Source organism: Macaca mulatta, chromosome 11 (assembly GCF_049350105.2).
Source record: "Macaca mulatta isolate MMU2019108-1 chromosome 11, T2T-MMU8v2.0, whole genome shotgun sequence".
Taxonomy (NCBI): domain Eukaryota; kingdom Metazoa; phylum Chordata; class Mammalia; order Primates; family Cercopithecidae; genus Macaca; species Macaca mulatta.
Window position 1 is genome coordinate 104,025,332 of NC_133416.1, and position 23,317 is coordinate 104,048,648.

At 37.6% G+C, this 23,317-nt stretch overlaps 1 protein-coding gene across 2 annotated transcripts in view; it reads left to right on the plus strand.

The window, feature by feature from the left end:
- The window catches only part of CFAP54 (cilia and flagella associated protein 54), a 391,130-nt gene that overhangs the window by 213,084 nt on the left and 154,729 nt on the right, over positions 1–23,317 (plus strand). For both annotated transcript variants that reach the window (XM_015152488.3, XM_077954781.1), the window contains 2 exons: positions 8,931–9,010; positions 10,878–11,038. In XM_015152488.3, the coding sequence (XP_015007974.2) occupies positions 8,931–9,010; positions 10,878–11,038 (241 nt within the window). The remainder of the gene's footprint in view (positions 1–8,930; positions 9,011–10,877; positions 11,039–23,317) is intronic.

The following is a 23,317-nucleotide window of genomic DNA, read 5'->3' on the forward strand; positions in this document are numbered from 1 at the left end:
GTTTGATATTAACTGTGGGTTTTTCATAGATATGCTTTATCAGGTTGAGCAATTTCTCTTCTCTTCTTAGTTTGTCAAGTGATTTTTATCATGAAAGTGCTGAATTCTATTAAATGCTCTCTCTGCATCTATTGGGATGATTATGTGGTTCTTGCTTTTTATTCTGTTGATATGGTGTGTTACATTAATTGATTTTTGGACGTTTAACCAACCTTATATTCTTGGGATAAGTCCCACTTGATCATGGTTTATAATTTTTTTTTTTTTTTTTTTTGAGATGGAGTCTCACTCTGTTGCCCAGGCTGGAGCGCAGTGGTGCAAGCTCAGCTCACTGCAACCTCTGCCTCCGGGTTCAAGTGATTCTCCTGCCTCAGCCTCCTAAGTAATTGGGACAATAGGCGCCTGCCACCATGCCCAGCTAATTTTTTGTAGTTTTCGTAGAGATGGGGTTTCACCATGTTGGCCAGGCTGGTCTCAAACTCCTGATCTCAAGTGATCTGCCTGCCTCTGCCTCCCAAAGTGCTGGGATTACAGGTGTGAGCCACTGCGTGTGGCCTATAGTTCTTTTTACTTGTTAGATTCTGTTTGCTAGCATTTTGTTAAACATTATTGCCTTCATACTCATAAGACATATTGGTCTTTAGTTTTCTTGCAGTGTCTTTGTCTAGTTTTGATATCAAATAATTCTGGGGCCTCAATTTTAAAATGTAGGTTTTTCTTATGGTGAGACCAACAGATCAGATGACTGCCATTGAAAAAACAGTTACAGTTTCCAAGAGGAAGGGTGTGCCACACCACTGTGGGAGAAGGGAACATAGGAGAGCTGGGCTGCGTCTCAGGAGGCAGAGGGCAGTGGGAGGGAAACATGAGCAAGAGCCTTTATTGTGGTTGCTATGCAAATGAATGGGTAAGGCAAGGTGAACAGGCTTAGTATTTGAATAATTTTAGTTTGAGTAATTTCAGTGAGCCCTGACAGGATAGGGGCTGTCTCTAGATGACTGATAACTGGGCTTGAGGTGATTAGGGGAAGAGTGGCCTAGAGTAAGAGCCTAATAAAGGAGGTGGTGGGGGCATGGGCTCTTTAGTTTGCACATGAAAGGTGTGCTCACAGGTGAGTCTTTTACCATCTCTAGGAATTGGGAGGTCAGCAAGGCCCCAAATGTTATCATTTCTGCATCAGACATACAGAATTTTTTTTTTTTTTTTTTTTTTTTTTTGAGATGGAGTTTTGCTCTTGTCACCCAGGCTGGAGTGCAATGGTGCAATCTAGGCTCACTGCAACCTCCGCCTCCTGAGTTCAAGCAATTCTCCTGCCTCAGTCTCCTGAGTAGCTGGGATTACAGGTGCCTGCCACCATGCCTGGATTATTTTTTTTGTATTTTTAGTAGAGATGGGTTTTTATCATGTTAGCCAGGCTGGTCTTGAGACATACAGAAAATGTAAAGACATAATTAATATAGCCTCATAGAATGAGTTGGGAAGTATTCCCTCCTCTTTTATATTTTAGAAGAGTTTGTGAAGAATTGATATTAACGCTTTAAATGTTTGGTAGAATTCAACAGTGAAGACATCTGAGCTTGAACTTATATTTGTGGATAGCATTTTGATTAGCAATTCAATCTCTTTTTGTAGTTCTCTTAAAATTGTCTATTTCTTGACTCAGTTTTGATAGTTTGTGTCTTTCTAGGAATTCATCCATTTCATCTGTGTTATTTTATTGGCATACAATTTTTCATAGTCTTCCTTTATAATTCTTTTTTTGAAATTTGTAAGATTAGTAGTAATGTTTCCTCTTTCATTTCCAATTCTATTAATTTGAGTCTTTTCTCCTTTTGTCTTTCTCAGTCTAGCTATAGGTTTTTCGATTTTGTTGATTTCTTCTACTTTTTCTTCTATTTTCTATTTTATTATTGTATATTTCAGTCTTTATTATTTTCTTTGTTAACTACCCTTACGAGTTGGGAAAAAAACTTAGAGGAGCTCCTGTGTTATCAGTGTTACTTTGCTTAAGCTAGACACTCTGTCCCACAAGGTGGTGGGGCTGGGTGGAACAAGGGAACCCTGTCTTCTTAGTTGTGCCAGTTTGAAGTGAAGTTTCCATCTCACTGAACAGACCAGGGGAAGAGAAGTAGTCATCTTTCTCCAAATACCGCAGACTTGTAGTACTGTTCTCACCACATTTTAGTAAGTGTTTTTGAGTAGATGTTTAATTATTTGCTGTATGGCTTTAGAATCATTTCCAGAGACTTCAAGCATTAAAAAACCAATAATTTTTACTAATTTAATGGTAAAGTGGGTTCATAGAGCTCTTCACATTGGGATGCCAGAAGTTAATCTCCTGAACAATGTGTTTTTGAGATTTATCTATATTTATGTTGGTAGCTGTGGTTCCTTTATTTTCATTTTATTTCTTCATGTACTGATGATAGACATTTAGACTGTTTTCTATAAACATTCTTGTACATGTCTCTGAGTGCTTATGAGTAAGAGCTTCTGTATATCTAGGAATGAAATTGATGTGTCATATTTAACTTAAAATTTAAAGTTAATTAGTATCTCTACCCTCTTCATAGATCATTTTGCTCTGATCACCCCTTCCTACTTTAATAATTTGATAGCTTTAGGTTTTAGGTTTTTTTTTTGTTAATTTGATATTTAGACATTATACTATTTTTTTCCCACTCAATAGTTGTTTAGCTTTACCAACTTATTTGCTGTTTTCTTTGCTCACCATTACTTATTCTGTTTCAGACTTTGGACATCTCTTTTCCCTGAGATGTTATATCCTTTGTAAGTTTAGATAAATAGCTAGTGTGTCATTATCATTTATTTAAAAAATCTATCTTTTCCTCACTGAAATAAGAAATTCATTATGTAATAAATTCTCATATGTACTAGGTTATAATTCTTTTTTCATTTTACAGTTTTAAAAATTAATATGTAATAGTTGTACACATATGTGGGGTATTTTTTTTATATACACATAAAGTGTGTAATGATCAAATCAGGGTAATTGGGATATCCTTTATCTCAAACACTTGTCATTTCTTTGTGTTGGGAACACTCTGAATCTTCTCTTCTGTTTTGGAATATACTATAAATTCTTGTTAATAGTAGTCACCCTACTATGCTATCAAACACCAGAATTTATTTCTTCTATCTAATTGCATGTTTGTACCCACTAATGAACTTCTCTTCATCCCTCCTTCCCATCTTCCCTTCCCAGCCTCTAGTAACCACCATTCTCTCTATCTCCATGAAAACAATTTTTTTCTTAACTCCCACATATGAGTGAGAACAGGCAATGTTTTTCTTTCTGTGCCTGGCTTATTTCACTTAACATATAAAGAACTCACACAACCCAACAGCAAAATAAACACAAGTAATTCAAATAAAAAGTAGGCAAAAGACCTGGGTAGATATTTATCAAAAGAAGACATATTAGTGGCCAAAAAGCACATGAGAAAATACTTACCATCCCTAATAATCAGGAAAATACAAATCAAAACCACGATGAGATATAATCACACCCCAGTTAAAATGGCTTTTACCAAAAAGACAGAAAATAGCAAATGCTAGTGAGGATGTGGAGAAAGGAAAATGCTCATATACTGTTGGTGGAAATGTAAATTAGTACAACTATTGAAAACAGTATGGTCATTCCTCAAAAAACTGAAAGTAGAACTACTGTATGATCCAGAAATCTTTTCTGTATATCCAAAAGAAAAGAAAATTAGTTTATCAAAGGAATACCTGCATTACCATGTTTATTGCAGCACTATTAACAATAACCAAGATATGGAATCAACCTAAGTGTCCGGCAATGGATGAATGGATAAAGAAAATATGGTATATATACACAATGGAATATTATTCAGCCATAAAAAAGAATGAACTCCAGTCATTTGTAGCAACACAGATAGAACTGGAGGACATTATGTTAAGTGAAATAGGGTATGATTCTTGATTCTCTATTTCTACTACTGATTTTCCTGGCTTCTTGTGTTAATAAAATAGTTAATTTGATTTTATGACTGAAAACTATTTATTACCTCCTATGTTATTTGAGAATTGAGAATGTAACAGTGAAAATAAACACAAAAATACTCTCTTAAAACTTGTTATGGTAGAAAAATACAGTGAATTAAATGAATAAAGGCATTGTGGATTACATGGTAACAAGTGCTTTGGAAAGCAGGAAAGGGGGTTAGAGAGTATAGGAGTGGGGTGTAATTTAAAATAGGGTTGTCAGGAAGAGTCTTAATAAACAGGTGATATTTGAGCACAGGTCTAAAAGAGGAGAGGGAATGAGATGTGAATTTCTGAGGAATAGTATTCCAGATTAAGGGAACAAATACCGAGACTCTGAGATGGGCATGTGGCTGGCATGCTTGAGGAACAGCTGGAGCCCAATATGGCTGGAGCAGAGTGAACAAAGGTGAACGTTCTAGGAGATGCTGTCAGGGAGATAACAGAGTGATTATGAAAGGATTTGAAGGTCATTATAAAATATTTGGCTTTTATTCTGAATGAGTTGGAATACCACTGGAAAAGTTTTAAGAGGAAGAACTGAAAGTTTCTAAAGCCTAACTCTGGTTTCTGTATTGAGACTAGGTTAGGCTATGGGGTTAGGGGAACCAACAGGGTGAATAATTTGAAGAGCATAATCATATTTCTTTTTAAAAGGCTATTGAATAATTCAATTAGAGCTTATGGTGGCTTCAACAAGAGTAGTTGCAGTGGAAGTGGTGAGAAGTAGCCAGATTCTGGATATACCTTGAAGGTGGAGTCAAAATGATTTGAAAGGGAAGATCAGAAGTTCACTCTGGGGCAGGTTAAGTGTGGGATGCCTTTTAAGCACCTGAATGGAACTAAAGAGTAGATAGTTTGAGATGTGATTCTGGAGCTCAGGAGAGAAGTCCACACTGAAGAAATGTTTCCCAATCATTAGCCTATAGATGGCATTTAAAGGCCTAAGACCGCACGTCATCTCCATGGAAACGAGTTTAGATGGAGAAGAGACAGGAGAAATGCTTGGTTTCATCAACAAGAGGTCAAATAAATGAGGGAGAGTCCACAAAGGAGACTGAGAAAGGATGAGTGAACAAGGTGTTTTGAGGAGGAAGGAGTGATCAATTGAATCAAAAGGCCAAGGAAGATGGAGGTTGGACTTAACAAAAAGAATGTCATTGAAGAATCTAGAAGATGAACTTTGTTGAATTAACCCTTATTGGAGCGGAATCAAACAGAATGTGTGCAGGGGAATCAGAATGAATGGAGATAAATGGGGAGGCTGCTGAAAGGGACAAAAGAAGGTTTTTTTTTGTTTGTTTGTTTTTTAAACTGAAAAAGTAACGATCTGTTTTTGTTTTGATGGGAATCATCAAATAGAAAGAGGGAAAATAATGATGATGCAAGGTGTGGAGTGAGATTTCTAACTTGATACCCTTAAGTAGGCAAGATGGGAATGGAACTAGCACTCAAGTGAAGGGTTTGGCCCTACATGGCAACATAAAATTCACCTATAATGACAAGTTGGAGGGCAGAGTGTATAGGTTCACATGCTAGTGGATGGATAGATGTGTTGTAGATATGTTTGCAAGTTATTTGGTAATTTCTTTGGTTTCTTCATTGGAATAGGAAACAAAGACATCAACTGAGTGAGAACCAGGGAGGAAGTGTTGGAGATTTAAGGAGAGAAGAGAAGGGATAAAGTAGTTGTCTGAGGGCATAGGAGGGCAGATGGACTAGGGAAATGGAGCAGGACTGCTGGGCAGCTTGCAGAGCCTTTTTGTATTTCTGTATGAATTTAAAGTGAGAAGAGTTAGCATGGTTTTTTTCCCAGCCACATTAAAATTCAGGGGTGCTGATGTCAACAGAGAATTGGATTTGCTGGGGCTTGGGGATTGACCAGGTGGGTGCCATAAAGGAGAGATGGGTAAGGACATTGAAGGTGTTTGCAAGAGTGATTATGTTTGATGAACTAAGGAACTAAAGCTGGGTAAGGAGGGATGAGATGGCAGGGGAAAGAGAGGGAAAGGGAACAGTGAAACACTGGTAGTGTCAATGGATTGTGGGTTCTAGAAGGGGTAAAGTATTGCTGGATTCATGATTCCTGAAAGAACAATCTGGAAAAATATTAGTACTTTTGTCTGTTAAGGTCATCTCTATTCACCCTTCACTTTTTCCTATTTTCCTTATATATTCTTAGGAATATTCTGCTTGCATACTTCAAGGTAATTCAATCTGATTCTAAACAAGAAAACTACGATAACAAAAGACAAAAGGCTTTTTCATTGGAATTCGTTAAGATGCTTATATTAATTTTAATGTAATTTATATATTTTTATTGTCTTCCCGTCCAAGAACATATTTTCTCATTTTTTCATATTTTTTGCCCTTTTAATTTTCCCTTCCTGGAGTTCACAATTAGGCCCATTTTCTCTACTATCATTTGTAGATAACATAGCAGCTAGTTCACTTACCAAGATACTCCACTCAAATCAAAGACCTGGAAAAACTTTCAGTTTCCCCTTTTCTCCCATGCTTTTCCCTTCAGCAGGTGACATCACCTCACTTCACATCCAACTCCTGGTTTTAGTTGATTTTAATTCTAGATTCTTGTTAGTTTTCCTTTAGCATGTCCATTCTATTTCAATAACTTTATTTAGTACTACCTTTTTACATATGTAATTACCTGTTTAGAATTAAATATGTAGATTTTCTATCCTTTCCTCAGTATTTCTAGATGTTAATCCTAGTCTTCTGGCTTCCATAAAAGCAGATAAGAGATCTATTTCTTTTATTTTAGAAAATTTGATTTTTTGATTGGAGATGTTTCTCTTAATTCTTTTAGATCAGGGATTTGATTGGAAGCACATCTGCCTGATACCTGCCTAAACATTGAAAGAATCTGCATTTTGACAAAGCATTTCATTCCAGAAAGCATTTTCTGGTACTCTGCTTGCACTTCCCTAAGTGTTCTTATTATTTTGGTTTCAATTTGTCATGCCTCCTAGCAGTTCTATTTCCCATTTGAGTTTCCTCTCCTTGCCTACTGAGCCCCTGTAGAAGTCAGGCTAAGCTGGTCTGTTGTAGCAAATCAGTCTTTAAATATCATGGCTTACCACAGCAAGGATTTAGTTCTTGCTCAGATTGACAAGGGGCTGTGTTTTGCAAAGCCACTCAGGTACCCAAGTGCTACTATCTTGGAGGCGCACCATCTGAAACACTCTGCTCTGACCTTGCCTAGAAAGGCATAGGGTGGCACATGAGCCCTTAAATGGAACTCTGAAATTTAGTCTGGTTAATTGGAAAAGACCATATTTAAGTGCAAATAGGGCAGGAAGTATGGCTTGCCAAGTGCTCAAAAAGGAGAGGAGCATGCATTAAGTGAACATGATTAGTCTGAACCTCAGATCCTGGATATGGTGTTATTTTTGCTGGTCATCCCATTGGGGTTCCTGTCATGTTGGCATCAGCTATGCAATGGAGAAGGTGAAGTCAGTGAGATGTAGAGTGGCAGGCAGGTAACCAGCCTCTCCTAAGACATCAGGACTCCTATATCTCTTCGCCTATGGATGGCCTGTCTAGCTCCTCTTTTTATTCTAGAGGGGAACACTCATGTGGGACCCATGTTAATTTTATCACACACAGGTTCATCGAAATGTCTAGGTTAAACTCTTCCTAGGGTCTTTTGTATGGTAACATGCGTTCCAGGCTTCTTTTGTACCATGTTCAGGCATTTGTTTTCTCTCCATCATTGTCTCTCTCATTCTTACTTTCTCCCTTAGGTGAGAAAGCCCAGTCCCAGATCCTCCTGCTGGGCCTTCCAAGAGCCCTAGCCCTCCCTCATCCTCAGCTGACCCCTAGATTCAGACCCTCATAATTTAGGAGACTAGCCAGGTAGGGAAGGTTGGTGTTGAAAGAGGAGAGGAAGTTAAGTGTATTAAGTTCCATGTTATTTTAGAATTCTTCTTCGCACTTAACAAACTTAATTTCTTCAGGTGGATATATTTTTCTGTCATTTGTAGTAAAATGATTTGTGGTTCATCTTTCTCTCCCATAATCTAGAAGCCCAGTTGAATGAAGCAGGCAAAGACAGTGATCTGAATTCTCTCACTTCTCCACAGTTCAGAATAAAAGCAGACTTTGGATTGTGGATGGAGATTTTGAAAGAGATATTCGAGTATTGTGGATTATGCTGTTCCAACTGGTCTCACGCTCAGCTCTTAGACTGAGTGGCATGTACATATCAGAAGAACTGATGCTTCCACAGAGATCTTATTGAAATGTTATCATTTCATCTTATTGAAATGATATAGAGAAACTATATCAGTAGCCAATAGCTTGAATAACATCACTAAATACCTAAAGAATTCTTTCAGAATTGTCTGATTTGTTGTAAGAATCAGCTTCAGCCTTCTAATATATAACATTAGGGACTATTTGATATAGGAATATGCTTCTATATTCCTGTGTTTCTATATTATCATTGTGTTTTTAAAAAATTATTAAACTTACGGATAGTTTTCCTGTGAATGATGAGTTTTAAAAACTATTAATAGAATTAGGGTGGGTGCAGTGGCTCATGCCTATAATCCCAGCACTTTGGGAGGCTGAGATGGGCGGATCACTTGAGCTCAGGAGTTCAAGACTAGTCTGGCCAACATGGTGAAACCCCATCTCTACAAAAAATACAAAAATTAGCCAGGCATGATGGTGGCCTTTAGTCCCAGCTACTCGGGAGGCTGAGATGAGAAGATGGCTTCAGCCCAGGAGGCAAAGGTTGCAGTGAGCTGAGATTGTGACACTGTGCTCCAGCCTGGGTGACAGAGCCAGACCCTGTCTCAAAATAAAATAAACCTAGAATTAATATCTAAACTAACCATAGGTATTCTTGGTCCTTCCAAAATTTTGTGTCTTTATAGAGATATATTCAAAGGATGATGGAAGTTCATTTTATAATCTTACAAAACTTAAAGATGAGACCACTCTTAGCATGCTAAAGGTAAGTTTGAAATTGTTTTCAAACCATAATAAGTTAGTTACCAAAAATGCACTATTAGGCCCTGGATGGGCCTGCTATCAGAGTTATTCTTGCTCTTGTGAGAGCAATTACCTTTTCTTGCATAAGAATGGGTTGGAGTCAGAGATGGAGTTTACTCCTCATGAGAAAAGTGGATGTCCAGCTTTGACTTCACAACCTGATTAAAGTGCTTCAGAAAATATGATTTGGCTGGGCATGGTGGCTCACACCTGTAATCTCAGCACTTTGGGAGGCCGAAGTGGGTGGATCACCTGAGGTCGTGAGTTCAAGACCAGCCTGACCAACATGGAGAAATCCCGTCTCTACTAAAAATACAAAATTAGCCAGGTGTGGTGGTGCATGCCTGTAATCCCAGCTACTCAGGAGGCTGAGGCAGGAGAATCACTTGAACCCAGGAGGTAGAGGTTGCAGTGAGCCGAGATCGCACCACTGCATTCCACTCTGGACAACAAGAGCGAAACTCGGTTTCAAAAAAACCCCAAGAAAACATGATTCACTATTTGGTGGAATATGAGTATTCAATGCCCTGTTTATCATTTCCCAATAATAGTGATGACAATGGCAACAACAGCTTTTGCATGATTATTTAATTTTTATAACTTAATGATGTAGGTAGTAATCAGTTTTGAACTGTGCTGTGCTGAACCATGAGAAAACTGAGACTTAAACGTCTAACAATTTGACCAACATCATACAACTAATAAAATATAGATCCAGGAGGACTGCATCTTTTTGATTCAAAATCCACATCCACGTTCTTAAACATTATGCTAAATTGCCCTAATATTTATGTAATATTCACTGCTCTGCACAAGTACATTTTTAGTGGCCTGTCACTTGAAAGATTGGTTGGTCCCTTTATCTTCTGCCATGTCAGGTTACTATTTACTATTGATTGTCTACTGTAAAAATCTCAATATCTTCACATTACCAACTAGGTGACCATACTGTAACTTGAAATACAGTTGATCCGCATTATTCACAGATTCTGTGTTTGCTAATTTACGGATCTATTGAAATTTATTTGTAGTCTGAAAATCAATACTTTTGGCCCTTAGTTGGCTATTCGTGAACACATACAGAGCATAGAAAAATTTGAGCTGCCCAATCACACATTCCCAGCTGAGTCGAACAAGAAGATGCTCTGACTTTTTGTTGCCACTCTCGTACTGTAAACAAGTGTCCTTTTCATGGTCTGTTTAGTACCATGCTTTTTGCATTTTTGTCAATATTTACAATGACCCTCCAGCATAGTGCTGAAGTGCTGTGGAGCATTTCTAAGTTAAGAGGGCTGTGATGACCCGGAGAAACTATGTGTGTTAGATAAGCTTCCTTCAGAAGTGAGTGCTATTGGCTGTGAGTTGCAGGTTAGCGAATTAACAATATATGTTAAATATACTGTTATATATCCTTAGCCATAAACACACATTAAACAAGGCTATGTATTGAGCAGTTAATGAAAATGTTGTGATCAGAGGCTCTCAGGTACTTTTCTCCATATCTCCCCTAGGAGCAATGGCTCAGTGTCCAGTAATCAGTGTTTGCGAGAACTTTATAGAACATAACTACTGTGAATAGTAAGCACCAGCTGTGCGTAGAAGAAAAGGTCACTGTCGTTCATGCTGATGCTTGCTTTCACTTTCCTTTTCATTTTCTGTTGCCTTTTTCCTTTTTGCTGAACTCTCTTCTCTGATGATTAGATACCGAGTTCCTTTTTGGTCTTCCGTTCATTGTTATTTTTCAGTACATGAAAAATATTTGCTAAAGAAGAAAGAGACATTATTTGTATTATTTCTGAACTCAGTGATGTGTGGTATCCTTTCCTTAGTCGATGTTACTGATGGAAGCTGAGGACAGGTTAAACTTCCTTCTGTCCGAGGTGGAACAGACGAGCCTGTCTCAGTGCTCCGCTGGCGAGCTGGAGATTGTGGTGGAGGCCAGGCTTCAGCTGGCTGCAGTTGCTCTGCAGAGGCACCGGGCAGCATACAGGTACGTCTCTCCATGCACACAGGAGGGATACCTTTGAAGAGAGTTTTCTCACCCTAGTTTGTTAAATAGACTTAAATTTTATGTAAGTTTTAGAAATTCCTGTATCCATAGTATGCTTACTTTTTATTATTCAGGGAAGTTTTCATACATGATTACATTTGAAATTATAGTTCTGGCCGGGTGCAGTGGCTCATGCCTATAATCCCAGCACTTTGGGAGGCTGAGGCGGGCAGATCACTTGAGGCCAGGAGTTGGAGACCAGGCTGGCAAACATGGCAAAACCCCATGTCTACTAAAAATATGAAAATTAACCAGGCTCTGTGGCGGCGCCTGTAATCCCAGCTACTTGGGTGGCTAAGGCAGGAGAATCACTTGAGCCCAGGAGACAGGTTGCAGTGAGCTGAGATCGCCCCATTGCACTCCAGCCTGGGTGACAGAGCGAGAGTCTGTCTCAAAAAAAAAAAAAAAATACAGTTCTCAATTAAGCGATTATTTATAAAGGCACACAGCTGGGTTGTTTAATTTCATATATAGAATGAACAAATTCACAAGACAGGGATGCCCTCTCTCACCACTCCTATTCAACATAGTGTTGGAAGTTCTGGCCAGGGCAATCAGGCAAGAGAGAGAAGTAAAGGGTATTTAATTAGGAAAAGAGGAAGTCAAATTGTCCCTGTTTGCAGATGACATGATTGTATATTTAGAAAACCCCATCATCTCAGTCCAAAATCTCCTTAAGCTGATAAGCAACTTCAGCAAAGTCTTAGAACACAAAATCAATGTGCAAAAATCACAAGCATTCTTATACACCAATAACAGACAAACAGAGCCAAATCATGAGTGAACTCCCGTTCACAATTGCTTCAAAGAGAATAAAATACCTAGGAATCCAACTTATAAGGGATGTAAAGGATCTCTTCAAGGAGAACTACAAACCACTGCTCAGCAAAATAAAAGAGGACACAAACAAATGGAAGAACATTCCATGCTCATGGATAGGAAGAATCAATATTGTGAAAATAGCCATACTGCCCAAGGTAATTTATAGATTCAGTGCCATCCCCATCAAGCTACCAATGACTTTCTTCACAGAATTGACAAAAACTGGAACCAAAAAAGAGCCCGCATTGCCAAGTCAATCCTAAGCCGAAAGAACAAAGCTGGAGGCATCACTCCACCTGACTTCAAACTGTACTACAAGGCTGCAGTAACCAAAACAGCATGGTACTGGTACCAAAACAGAGATGTAGACCAATGGAACAAAATAGAGCCCTCAGAAATAATACCACACATCTACAACCATCTGATCTTTGACAAAGCTGACAAAAACAAGAAATGGGGAAAGGATTCCCTATTTAATAAATGGTGCTGGGAAAACTGGCTAGCCATATGTAGAAAGCTGACACTGGATGCCTTCCTTACACCTTACAAAAAAATCAATTCAAGATGGATTAAAGACTTAAATGTTAGACCTAAAACCATTAAAACCCTAGAAGAAATACCATTCAGGACATAGGCATGGGCAAGGACTTCATGACTAAAACACCAAAAGCAATGGCAACAAAAGCCAAAACTGACAAATGGGATCTAAAAGAGCTTCTGCACAGCAAAAGAAACTACCATCAGAGTGAACAGGCAACCTACAGAATGGGAGAAAATTTTTACAATCTACCTATCTGACAAAGAATCTACAAAGAACTTAAACAAATTTACAAGAAAAAATCAACCCTATCAAAAAGTGGGTGAAGGATATGAACAGACACTTCTCAAAAGAAGACATTTATGCAGCCAACAGACACGTGAAAAAATGCTCATCATCACTCACCATCAGAGAAATGCAAATCAAAACCACAATGAGATACCGTCTCACACCTGTTAGAATGGCGATCATTAAAAAGTCAGGAAACAACAGGTGCTGGAGAGGATGTGGAGAAATAGGAATGCTTTTACACTATTGGTGGGACTGTAAACTAGTTCAACCATTGTGGAAGACAGTGTGGTGATTCCTCAAGGATCTAGAACTAGAAATACCATTTGACCCAGCCATCCCATTACTGGGCATATACCCAAAGGATTATAAATCATGATGCTATAAAGACACGTGCACACATATGTTTATTGCGGCACTATTCACAATAGCAAAGACTTGGAACCAACCCAAATGTCCATCAATGATAGACTGGATTAAGAAAATGTGGCTCATATACACAATGGAATACTATGCAGCCATAAAAATGGATGAGTTCATGTCCTTTATAGGGACATGAATGAAACTAGAAACCATCATTCTGAGCAAACTATCATAAGGACAGAAAACCAAACGTGGCATGTTCTCACTCATAGGTGGGAATTGAACAATGAGAACACATGGACACAGGGTGGGGAACATCACACACCGGGGCCTGCCAGGGAGTGGGGGAAGGGGGGAGGGATAGCATTAGGAGAAATACCTAATGTAAATGACGAGTTAATGGGTGCAGCACACCAACGTGGCACATATGTACATATATAACAAACCTGCACATTGTGCACATGTACTCTAGAATTTAAAGTAAAACAAAACAAAAAAAGTATATAAAAAAAGAATGAACAAATTAACAATGCTTTGATTTTTTAAATATATTTAATTTACTTTTTAAAAAGACTAAACCTTTTTACAAATAAAGCCTAAAATTGTTTTTTTCTAAAACATTGAATTAAAATATTAAAAACAAACCTATTTTGAAAAAGTAACAGTTTCTGCATCATATTGCACTGAACTATTTAAGAAACTTGTAGGTGGCTAATTATTTAAATGTGCTGCAATTGTTAGTGTCAGCTCTTTCATTTAGTTTGTTCATCGACCTATTTATTTAGTCAACCAGTATCTGTTAACTCTGTCACTGCCAGACTCTGATCTAGGCAGTGAAGATATAAAGATGCATAGAATACAATTTCTGTATCCATATACTCACAGATATATAAGCAGTCAGGTAGAGTATTAAAAATAATATTATAGTGCTTTCTTCATATTTAATAATATGGAAATCTACATTCAAGAGTTTCTCCATGCCATTTGTGATAAACACTTCTATCATGAGGTCCTCTGACACATTCAATAATGATCCATCTAATAATGCATACATTTCTTATCATTCATTAATTCATTAAAAAATAAGTTTGTGCACCTTCAATATGCTAGGCACTGTTCCAAGCTCCTGGCAGGTATCAGTGGCCCAATACTCATATATACAATCTAGATAAAATATATGACAATGCTTTCCAAAATCTTGCCCTATATTCTAATAGATAATAAACATGCTGACAATAAACTATAAATGCAAGTAAATTACAGAGTGTGGACAAAAATGATAAGTGCTGTGGGGAATATAAGGAGTAGAGATTGGAGGGGGAGGAGTTACCATTTTAAAATTGTGTGGTTGTGATAAAGAGTGTGACTCCATTTTGATGTTCGATGGCTGCCAGCTTTCAAGCCCGACCACTCCCCTTCTCTTTCTGCCCCCGACCTGAGCAAGCAGATAAGAAAGCCCATCTCTTCCCTCCTTTGGTGTTAGTGGAAAGTTAGTGGAAAGTTCAAGCCATGTAAGTCCTGGCCTGTGTGCAGGAACTCTTACCCCAGTGCCACGCACCAACCACCATAAAACTCCAAGCCAGTCTCTTTTCCTTGCTCTCTCCATACATTTTCCCACCTGTTTGGGAACCTGCTCTGATCTTCTTGGAAGGTCTCATTATGTGAGCAGTACCCTCTTTCATACCCTCTTGACATGTGTGTATGTGGGATCAGTCGTGACATCTGAACCACGTTTTGGGTGGTCAGGGCAGGCTTCATTGATGAGGTGACATCTGAACAAAATACTTAAATGAGAAAATTATCCATGCAAATATATCTATAGAGAAAGTGTTACAGGCCATGGAAACATGCCTGATACACGTTTGAGGGACAGTTCAAGATCTCTTGTGGCTAGGGTGGAGTGAGTGAGGGGCAGAGTTGCAAGGAAGATCTGCAGAGAGGTAACTGGTGGACAAGAACATTACACAGGACCTTTTGGCCAGGGTAAAGACTGACCTTGAGTGAAGTGGGGAGTCATTGTAGAGTTTTGAGCAGAGGAGGGACATGATCTGATTTTCATTGTAAAGGGATGGCTCTTGCTGCTAGTATGAGAATTGATTATAAGAGGAAAAGGGTGTGAAAGCAAGGAGATGAATTAAGGAGGCTATTATAATAACAGAAATATGATGGTGGTTCTTACCAGTGTGATAGCACTGGAGGTAATGAGAAGTACTCGGATTCTGAGTAAATTTTGAAGGTAGAGCCATTCGATTTTACAGATACTGAATATAAGTTGTGAGAAAAAGAGAGGAGTCAAAAAAGAAGTGGTCGTTAACTGAAATGGGAAGATTGTGGGGGTGCAGCTTATTTAGCGGAAACATCAGGGGTTAAAATTTGAATGCATGTAGTTTGAGATGTCCCTTAGATGTACAATTGAAGATGTCAAGTATTCTGAGAGTCTTTAGAATATAGGCAGTGTTATTCAAATGTTCCCAGCACAAAGAGAAGATAAATGTGTAAGGTGATGGATATACCAATCACCACTATTTAATTATTACACATTATGTAATGTATCAAAATATTTTATGTACCCTGGAAATGTATATGTCTATTAAGCATCAATAAAAAATACAGTGATAAGAATGATACAAATTTAAAAGTACAGTTTAACAACTAAAAAAAAAATAAAGACAGCATTTTAATACTGGATGAGTTCCATTAGGGAGTATAAATGGATGGAAGAGAGAAAAGGACCAAGGACCAAGCCCTGAGTTTTGTATTCCAACTTTATGAGACTGGGGAGAAAATGAGGAACCAGGAAAGGGGACTGAGAAGAAGTGACCAGTAAGATAGAAGAAAACCAAGAGATCATGGAATCCTGAAAGCCAAGTGAAGAAAGTGATCGAGGAGAATGGAGTGACCAACTGTGCCACAAGCTTCTGATAGATTGAGTAAGGTAAGGATAGAGATTTGGACCCCTGGATTTAGCATGGAGGCCAATGGTGACCTTCACAGGAGTAACTTTAGAAGATGCTTGGGAAAGATTATGTTTAGAGTGATTTATGAGAGAGTGGGAAGAGATAAATTGGAGCCCACAGATAAAGATGATTCTTTAGAAGAGTTTTACTATGAAGGAGAGTAGAGAAAGATGGTAACTGCAATTGGTAGAAGTAGGGTGAAGACAAATTCTCTTGAGATGAGAGAGATGATAATGAAAAAGACCCAGTACAGAGAGCAAATGTGATGTTCTGATATGATTGGCACACAGTAGACTGGGAGGCCAGTCCAGTCTTCTCTTTTTCTCTAATACAGGAAAAAGTTATCCTCTACTTTGGGAATACAGAATAGTCTCTGGGGGCTAGCCAGGAGACTAGCTGCCTGCCAGGAACACAGATGCAAAAAGTCACCCAAGATAAATCAGTTCCCCAGGCTGATGCCATTAGAAATTGTGGGGTCCAAATTGGCATCATCCATGAAATGCAGAAACCCTGAAAAGTTAGTTTAAAATGGTCCTGACATCATAGAGCTGGAGCAGAGGCAAACCCTGAACAGTCTCATAGAGGTTAACCCAGGAAATGCAAGACTTCCATGGAAAATAACTCCCACCAAAGATAGCACCGAGTCAAATATTACAAATCAGATGAAGAAACAGTCATAACAGAGAGTTAGCAGACACAATAAATGGCAGACTTCACAGCCCAAGAAATAAACTGTTCAAAGATAGGAAGGATAGAAGAGAATCTACAAAGCAACAATGAGACAACATAAAATGATTTGGAAAACAGCCAAATAGAAATCTATAAATGAAAAAATATAGTCACTGAATGAGAAAAGAAATGATCAAGTTAGATGAAAAATATTTCTCTCCTTATTTTTTTCATTTATAATGAAATTCCATACATTAAACCCCATTCAAACTGAAATTTGGAAGAGGAGTTACATTTAAGACTTTGAGACTGTCATTCTCTTTAAACAGGAGAATCCCACTTATGTGTTTCCCAAAGGGGAAATCAATTCAGCAGAAATCCTCGTTTGCTTTGATTGGAAACATATAATCATCTCATCAGTATAAGCCCACAAGCTTTGACTAAAGACTGTTCCATGACTAACCACATCTAAATCTAGATGACAGCAGAAGTGTTGGGAGATTTATAAGTTTTTGTAGTTTTTAAGCAGTGATGAAAATCTGTAAGGAATGTTTGGAACAGTGATTCTCAAAGTGTGCTCTGCAGATCTCTGGGGGTGTCTCCCAGACCCCCTGGGCGTGGGGGTGTACATGAGGTCAGAACCATATGAATAAAACTAAGACAGCATTTTCCTTCTTCACTGTGTCTTTCACATTGATGCTGCAGAAGCAACAATGATAAGACTTCTGGTGCCTCACCATGAATCAAAGCAGCAGCTCCAAACTGTACTAGTAGTCATTGCTGTCTTCACTCCTGCACACTTGTAATTTAAAAAAATGCCAGTTTCACTTAAGAATGCCCCTGGTGAGGCAGTAAAATCTTGCGCTTGTAAGTCTCTCTCCTTGGATATGTATTTTTAACATCTTATGGGAATATTATAGGGAAAATATGCCTAGGTATGTCTGCTACTTATGAAAGCTGATGGTTGACTTGAAGAAGAATGTGTGTGATTGAATTGAGAGTTGAACAGGCTGCTTTCTACATGGAATACCATTTTCACTGGAAAAACAACGGACAAACTGTGGTTATTCAGACTTGAGTATTTGGCAAACATTTTATTGAAAATGAGCAAAGTGAGTATGCCACTTCTAGGGAAAGAACTGATAGTATTTGTTGTCAATGATAGAATTTAAACTTTCACAGGAAAACTAGAAGTATGGGAGACTTGTATGAGCCACCACAAGCTTGACAATTTTCTAATGTTTAGATTTTTTTCTGTCAGACTGGTAGAAATACTAAAAACATGACTTTTTAAAATATTGCATAATAAAATGCTTCAACATTTGGGGAATCTATATAACTCAGGGAGACAATATTTCCTAAATGACTGATGCATGTTACAAAATCCCAGTGAACAAGATAGAGCAGTAGATTTTAATGGAACAAAGTAGGAAAAGTTCATCAATATGTGGTATTAGATTCTACATTACAACAAACTTTAAAAAAAACTATCACTTATCACATGATAATTGTCACTTTGATACTACATTGGTGTAGTATCAAAGAAGAATATTAAAACAGTTATTTGAAGCAGCTGTTAACGTACTTCTCCCATTTCCAATGACTGCGTGACTCCTAATCTTCATACACTTCAGCCAAAACAATATTTTACAAAAGACTGAGTGTAGAAAAAGATATGAACAGTCTTGTGTTAAGTAAGGGTGAGTGTGTGTGTGTGTGTGTGTGTGTGTGTTCAGACAGAGTCTTGCTGTGTCACCCAGGCTGGAGTGCAGTAGCAGGATCTCAGCTCATCGCAACCTCTGCCTCCTGGGTTCAAGCGATTCTCCTGTCTCAGCTTCCTGAGTAGCTGGGACTACAGGTGCACACCATAACGCATGGCTAATTTTTGTATTTTTAGTAGAGGTGGAGTTTCACCATGTTGGCCAGGCCGATCTCAAACTTCTGACCTCAAGTGATCCACCTGCCTTGGCCTCCCAAAGTGCTGGGATTACAAGCATGAGCCACCATGTCTGGCCACTTGGTAGTTTGTTTTTTATTAAACCAGACATTAGAGAGATCCATGGCATTCTTCTCATGAACCTTTTTGAAAATATAATTGTTTGCATAAAATATTTTATTTATGTTAACATGTAATAGGTTTACTATTTTTATTTGAAGAGGATTTAATGTTAAGGAAACTAAGACAATTTTAGCTGAATTTCTAATGTTGGCAAATGTTGATGGAGCTCTTTTGGGTTCTCAATAATTTTTAGAGGTATAAAGAGGTGCTGAGAATAAAAAACTTGAGAACCATTGGCTTAGAATATTGTCACATGTATAGCTATCTTTAAGGACATATGATAGTTGATGGTAGAATAGGCTTAGCATAATATACCATTTTCCCCATTGGAGTTTGAAGGGAGAATAAATTTTTACTATATAATTCTCTATAGAACTTTTTTTTTCTAAACTATGTGTCAGAGAGCAACAGCAGCCCTAGAAAATATTTATCATTTACCTTCATTCTTTCTGCAGCTCTCTGTGTATCCTATACCCTTTTGGTATGAAGGATATGAGTGGTTTTTATTCTTTTTAGGGAGGAAGAATGAAATGAGAAACTAAAATTACAAAATGGCCATAGAAAGGACTGTCATAATAGAACTTTAATTTGAAAACCAGATAGACATATGCAAATAGCGTGCAAGTATATAAGAATAGCTCCTATTTTAAATACATGAACCTGGCCCTTGGGACAAACCTGCAGAAAACTTTGATGTTATTGCCTTTTTGGAGCAGAGTTGTCATTTAGGGGAAGCCTACTGTCAAGATGAATGAGTTTTTCTCATGTGAACTTTACCCCCTGTGAGCTTCTGTTTGGGCACTGCTGAGAGTGTTGGACAGTCCCTTTTCCAAATGATGGTTAGCTTGACATTTCATGATACTTCTAATAAAATTATGTGTCAAAGAAATTGAAAGGCACATTCCCTAGGGTGACAGGTAGAGTGAGCCTCATAGATTTTATGAGAACAAACTGACCATTTTTGTCATGAATGTTAATAAGAAATAAATGGGATCAAAGTTATTCAAATTGTATTTCTACTTCTTCTAGGGCTGCCTCTTTCTTTCAAAATCCTGTGGGGTTTGTTTTAATAAGTGTTCCTTCCTATTCTCCTTTATATTTAATGTATTGTTTAAATGGAAAAATATTTGGGCCTTTTAATTTTGTGTCAGAATGAAATTTTCTTTTGGGATTTTAGGCTGTTGGCAGTAGGTAATCCTTGCATACTTTCTATCTGTCTAGTGTAGTGGAGAAACAAGAAATTTTCCATTCTGCAACTGAGCAGTACCAAGTGGATTTGGACATACTGTTTGTCTTATGTTTTATTCATTAAGTTTTTGGGTTAGCAAGATGCCAAACCTCACAGCTTGTTTCTCTTAAAATCAGAATTTGGATTTCAAAATGAGAAGAATGGAATGGGTACCATTTTCTTTTTCCAGGGTTTTCTATCAGCCATGCTGAGTTAGCCTTGGAAACTACTGAGTAAATGAGGTGCCTCTGAAATGTGTGTAACCTTGAGGGAGGAAGAGTGTGGGGAGGGCACGTTTCCTGTGCACACACTGTCTCCATGCTATGTGTGTTGTTGTTGTTATTTTCTTGGTTAGTTTTATTTTAAATAAAAAATAAGTTAATTATGGTATCTTAGAAAATGTTCTACAAATATCTAAACCATTTTAATGGCTCAGCAAAATCTTAAGAGTTTAAAATTCAGTAACTGCTAAGAGATTGGGATGTTAACAAATTAGAAAAAAAAAATCAATTTAGTCTCTCCCCACCTCTCCTGGGCAATTCAATACACTAATAATGATAATGGCTAGCATGCATTATGTGCCTCTGTTTGCTAAGCACTCCTATTTGCTAAGCACACTCCATGCTTACTAGAATGTCAGCTCCATGAAGGCAGAGATTCTTGTTTGTCTTCTTTACTACTGTATTCATAGCCCCTAGATTTCTTCCTGGCCCATAGCAGATGCTCAATATGTACTTTTGGATTATTATAGGATTAAATAAGATCTTTATTTTATGAAAGGATCTTATTTAATCCTTATAATTATCCCATGTCATGAAGTTTGCACTGTTATTATCATCATTACCGCTTTATAGATGATGAGATTGATAATTGGGGTTCCCAAGATCACACAGTTAATATATGGCAAAAGTGGGATTTGACCTCTCTCTCTCCAGTGTATGAATTCTTAAAAATTAGGTTATTTCACATGAACTAAAAAGTTTTTTTTAGGTAGAAAAAAGTACAATTAAATAAGAGAATCTCTAGAAAGATGTATTTCTAAAATTACAACTGACTACAAAGAAAAATGTCAACTGATTTAATCTGTGAAATATTTTAATTTTTATAAGTACAATAACAACAAAAACAATTACACCAACAATACATGGAAAAACAAGACTTTACTTCCAGTAAATATGACAAATAGTTCCTTTCATTTTTACATAAAATTGCTGATAAAATTGATAAAAAGACACTGTTGATAAATGGTCAAATACCATAAACTTTTCATCAAAAAGAAGAAATTATAACTAGTATGTATACACCTGGAAAAATATCTATCCACTTACAAAGTGAAGTTAAAGCAATGAATGAGGTCCAGATTTCTACCTGAAAAATAGCATTGGGGTAGTATTCCCTGATAGGTTCTCTACCAACTTCCCATTGAAAGACATATTGCCCCACGGAGACAGAAAAATACAAAAGCTTTAATAGAATTGAAAACTAAGCATAGTAATTCAACTTTTGTAAGAAATGGGAAAACTTTTTTTCAAATGGTACCCATAGATGAAGATGGAGTCAGAACCACAAGGGATCATCTATATCCACTTTATTCCCTGAAAGGAGCAGCATCGTGGGCCAGGAAAGAAGAGTGGTCCCTCTACCTTCTAAGCGCATAACTCAGAAGGGACTCACCATCCAAAAACCTGGGCAGGTACCCTAATACTGTGCAGGGGCTTAAGGAACTACTCCAGCCAACAGAAGAGATCTGTCTCATAGTTAAGACTGAGGAATGAGGCAGTGATTCTGTAAAAATGACTAGTGGTGGGTACTGGAGCTAGTTTGGGCTCAGTGTAAATAATGATAAGTTTGCATAACTGAAAACAGATGTCAAAACTAATTCCTGAAAAAGGTGATAAAGTATAAAGATAACTAACAATGACCTGGGGATAATATATCAGATTATAATAACCAAGTGGATGTGGGAGAGATAGGGTAATTAAAAATTATGAAATTCTTCATCCTATATGTAGGGAATCAAAATATGTTGGTTCATTTTATGCATTGAGAAATAGAGAAGCAGAGTAGAGAAATTATGTTTTTAAGATGGATTAATGGAGAAGTGTGTTTTGGAAAATATTAAACATAACTGCTATTAGAATCTAAACCAGAATATATATATTTCAAATCAGTGTGGAAAATAAAAGGGAAATAGTTTATGGCAGAGGACACAAAAGAAAGGAAAAAGAAAGAATACACTCAGAAAGCATAAAATAATAGAAGAAAACAAGGCATGTTTATTATGCCCATAAATGTAAAATTGTTGAAACACACTGGATTTGTGAGGATGTTTTGGTTGCAAGTGACAGAATCCCAACTTCTGCCAAATCAGCCAAAAGGGGAAACTTTCTGATTCATGTGACTACAAAGCTGGTGAAGACAGATGTAAGGATGGGCCTGAGGGTTTACTGAGAGCAAAGGCTTGAGTGCTCCTGGAATCACCTCATTCCATCTTCTTTCTTTCAGCCTTATGTGTTAACTTTATTTGATCAGGTTGGCCTCCTCTACAGTGCTGGATACATGTCTGCCACTAGATCAAGACTTCGAATGCTCCCAAATTTACCACAGAGAGAGCACAAGACTGTCTCTTGCTTCAGGTTCAGATACCAGGGAAGCTGACTGGCCCAGCTTGGCTCATGTGCTCATCCCTGGTCCGAAGCACCATGGCCAAGGAGGCAGGGTCATGAAAGAATATGGAAGCCCTCACTAAGAACTAAGAAGAGGGGGTAGGCAAAAGAAGGAGAATAATGTTCCAGAAGGATGGGATGTTTGATGCTTTTCTTAGAATAGAAAAAGAATGCTACTCAAAGTAGTAAATATAAAATTGAACTATAAATCACTGTCAAAAATGGTCCAGACATCTTTAAAACTAAAAGGATTTTTTAGTTATCAAAGATACTAAGAAAAGGTAAAGAAACGAAGATGGCAATATCAGTATTATGCTAAGTAGGATGCAAGGCAAAAAGCATTGAACTGCACCAAGAGGACCATTGATATTGATGAAAGGTACAGTCAACAGTGACTATATAACAGCCATAAATATGGCACTAACTCTATATGGATAGCAAAAATTCAACAAAACCAAACTTGTTAGAAACTGTGAAAAGACAGAGATGGTGTCATGGAATAACGAATGGAGGCTCAGGGGCTGATTGCCTGAGTTTTGAACCTGGCCCCTCTTTCTAACTATGTGACTTGGATCAAATTATTTAACATTTCTGTGTCTTCATTTTCTAATCTGGAAAATAGGGATGAT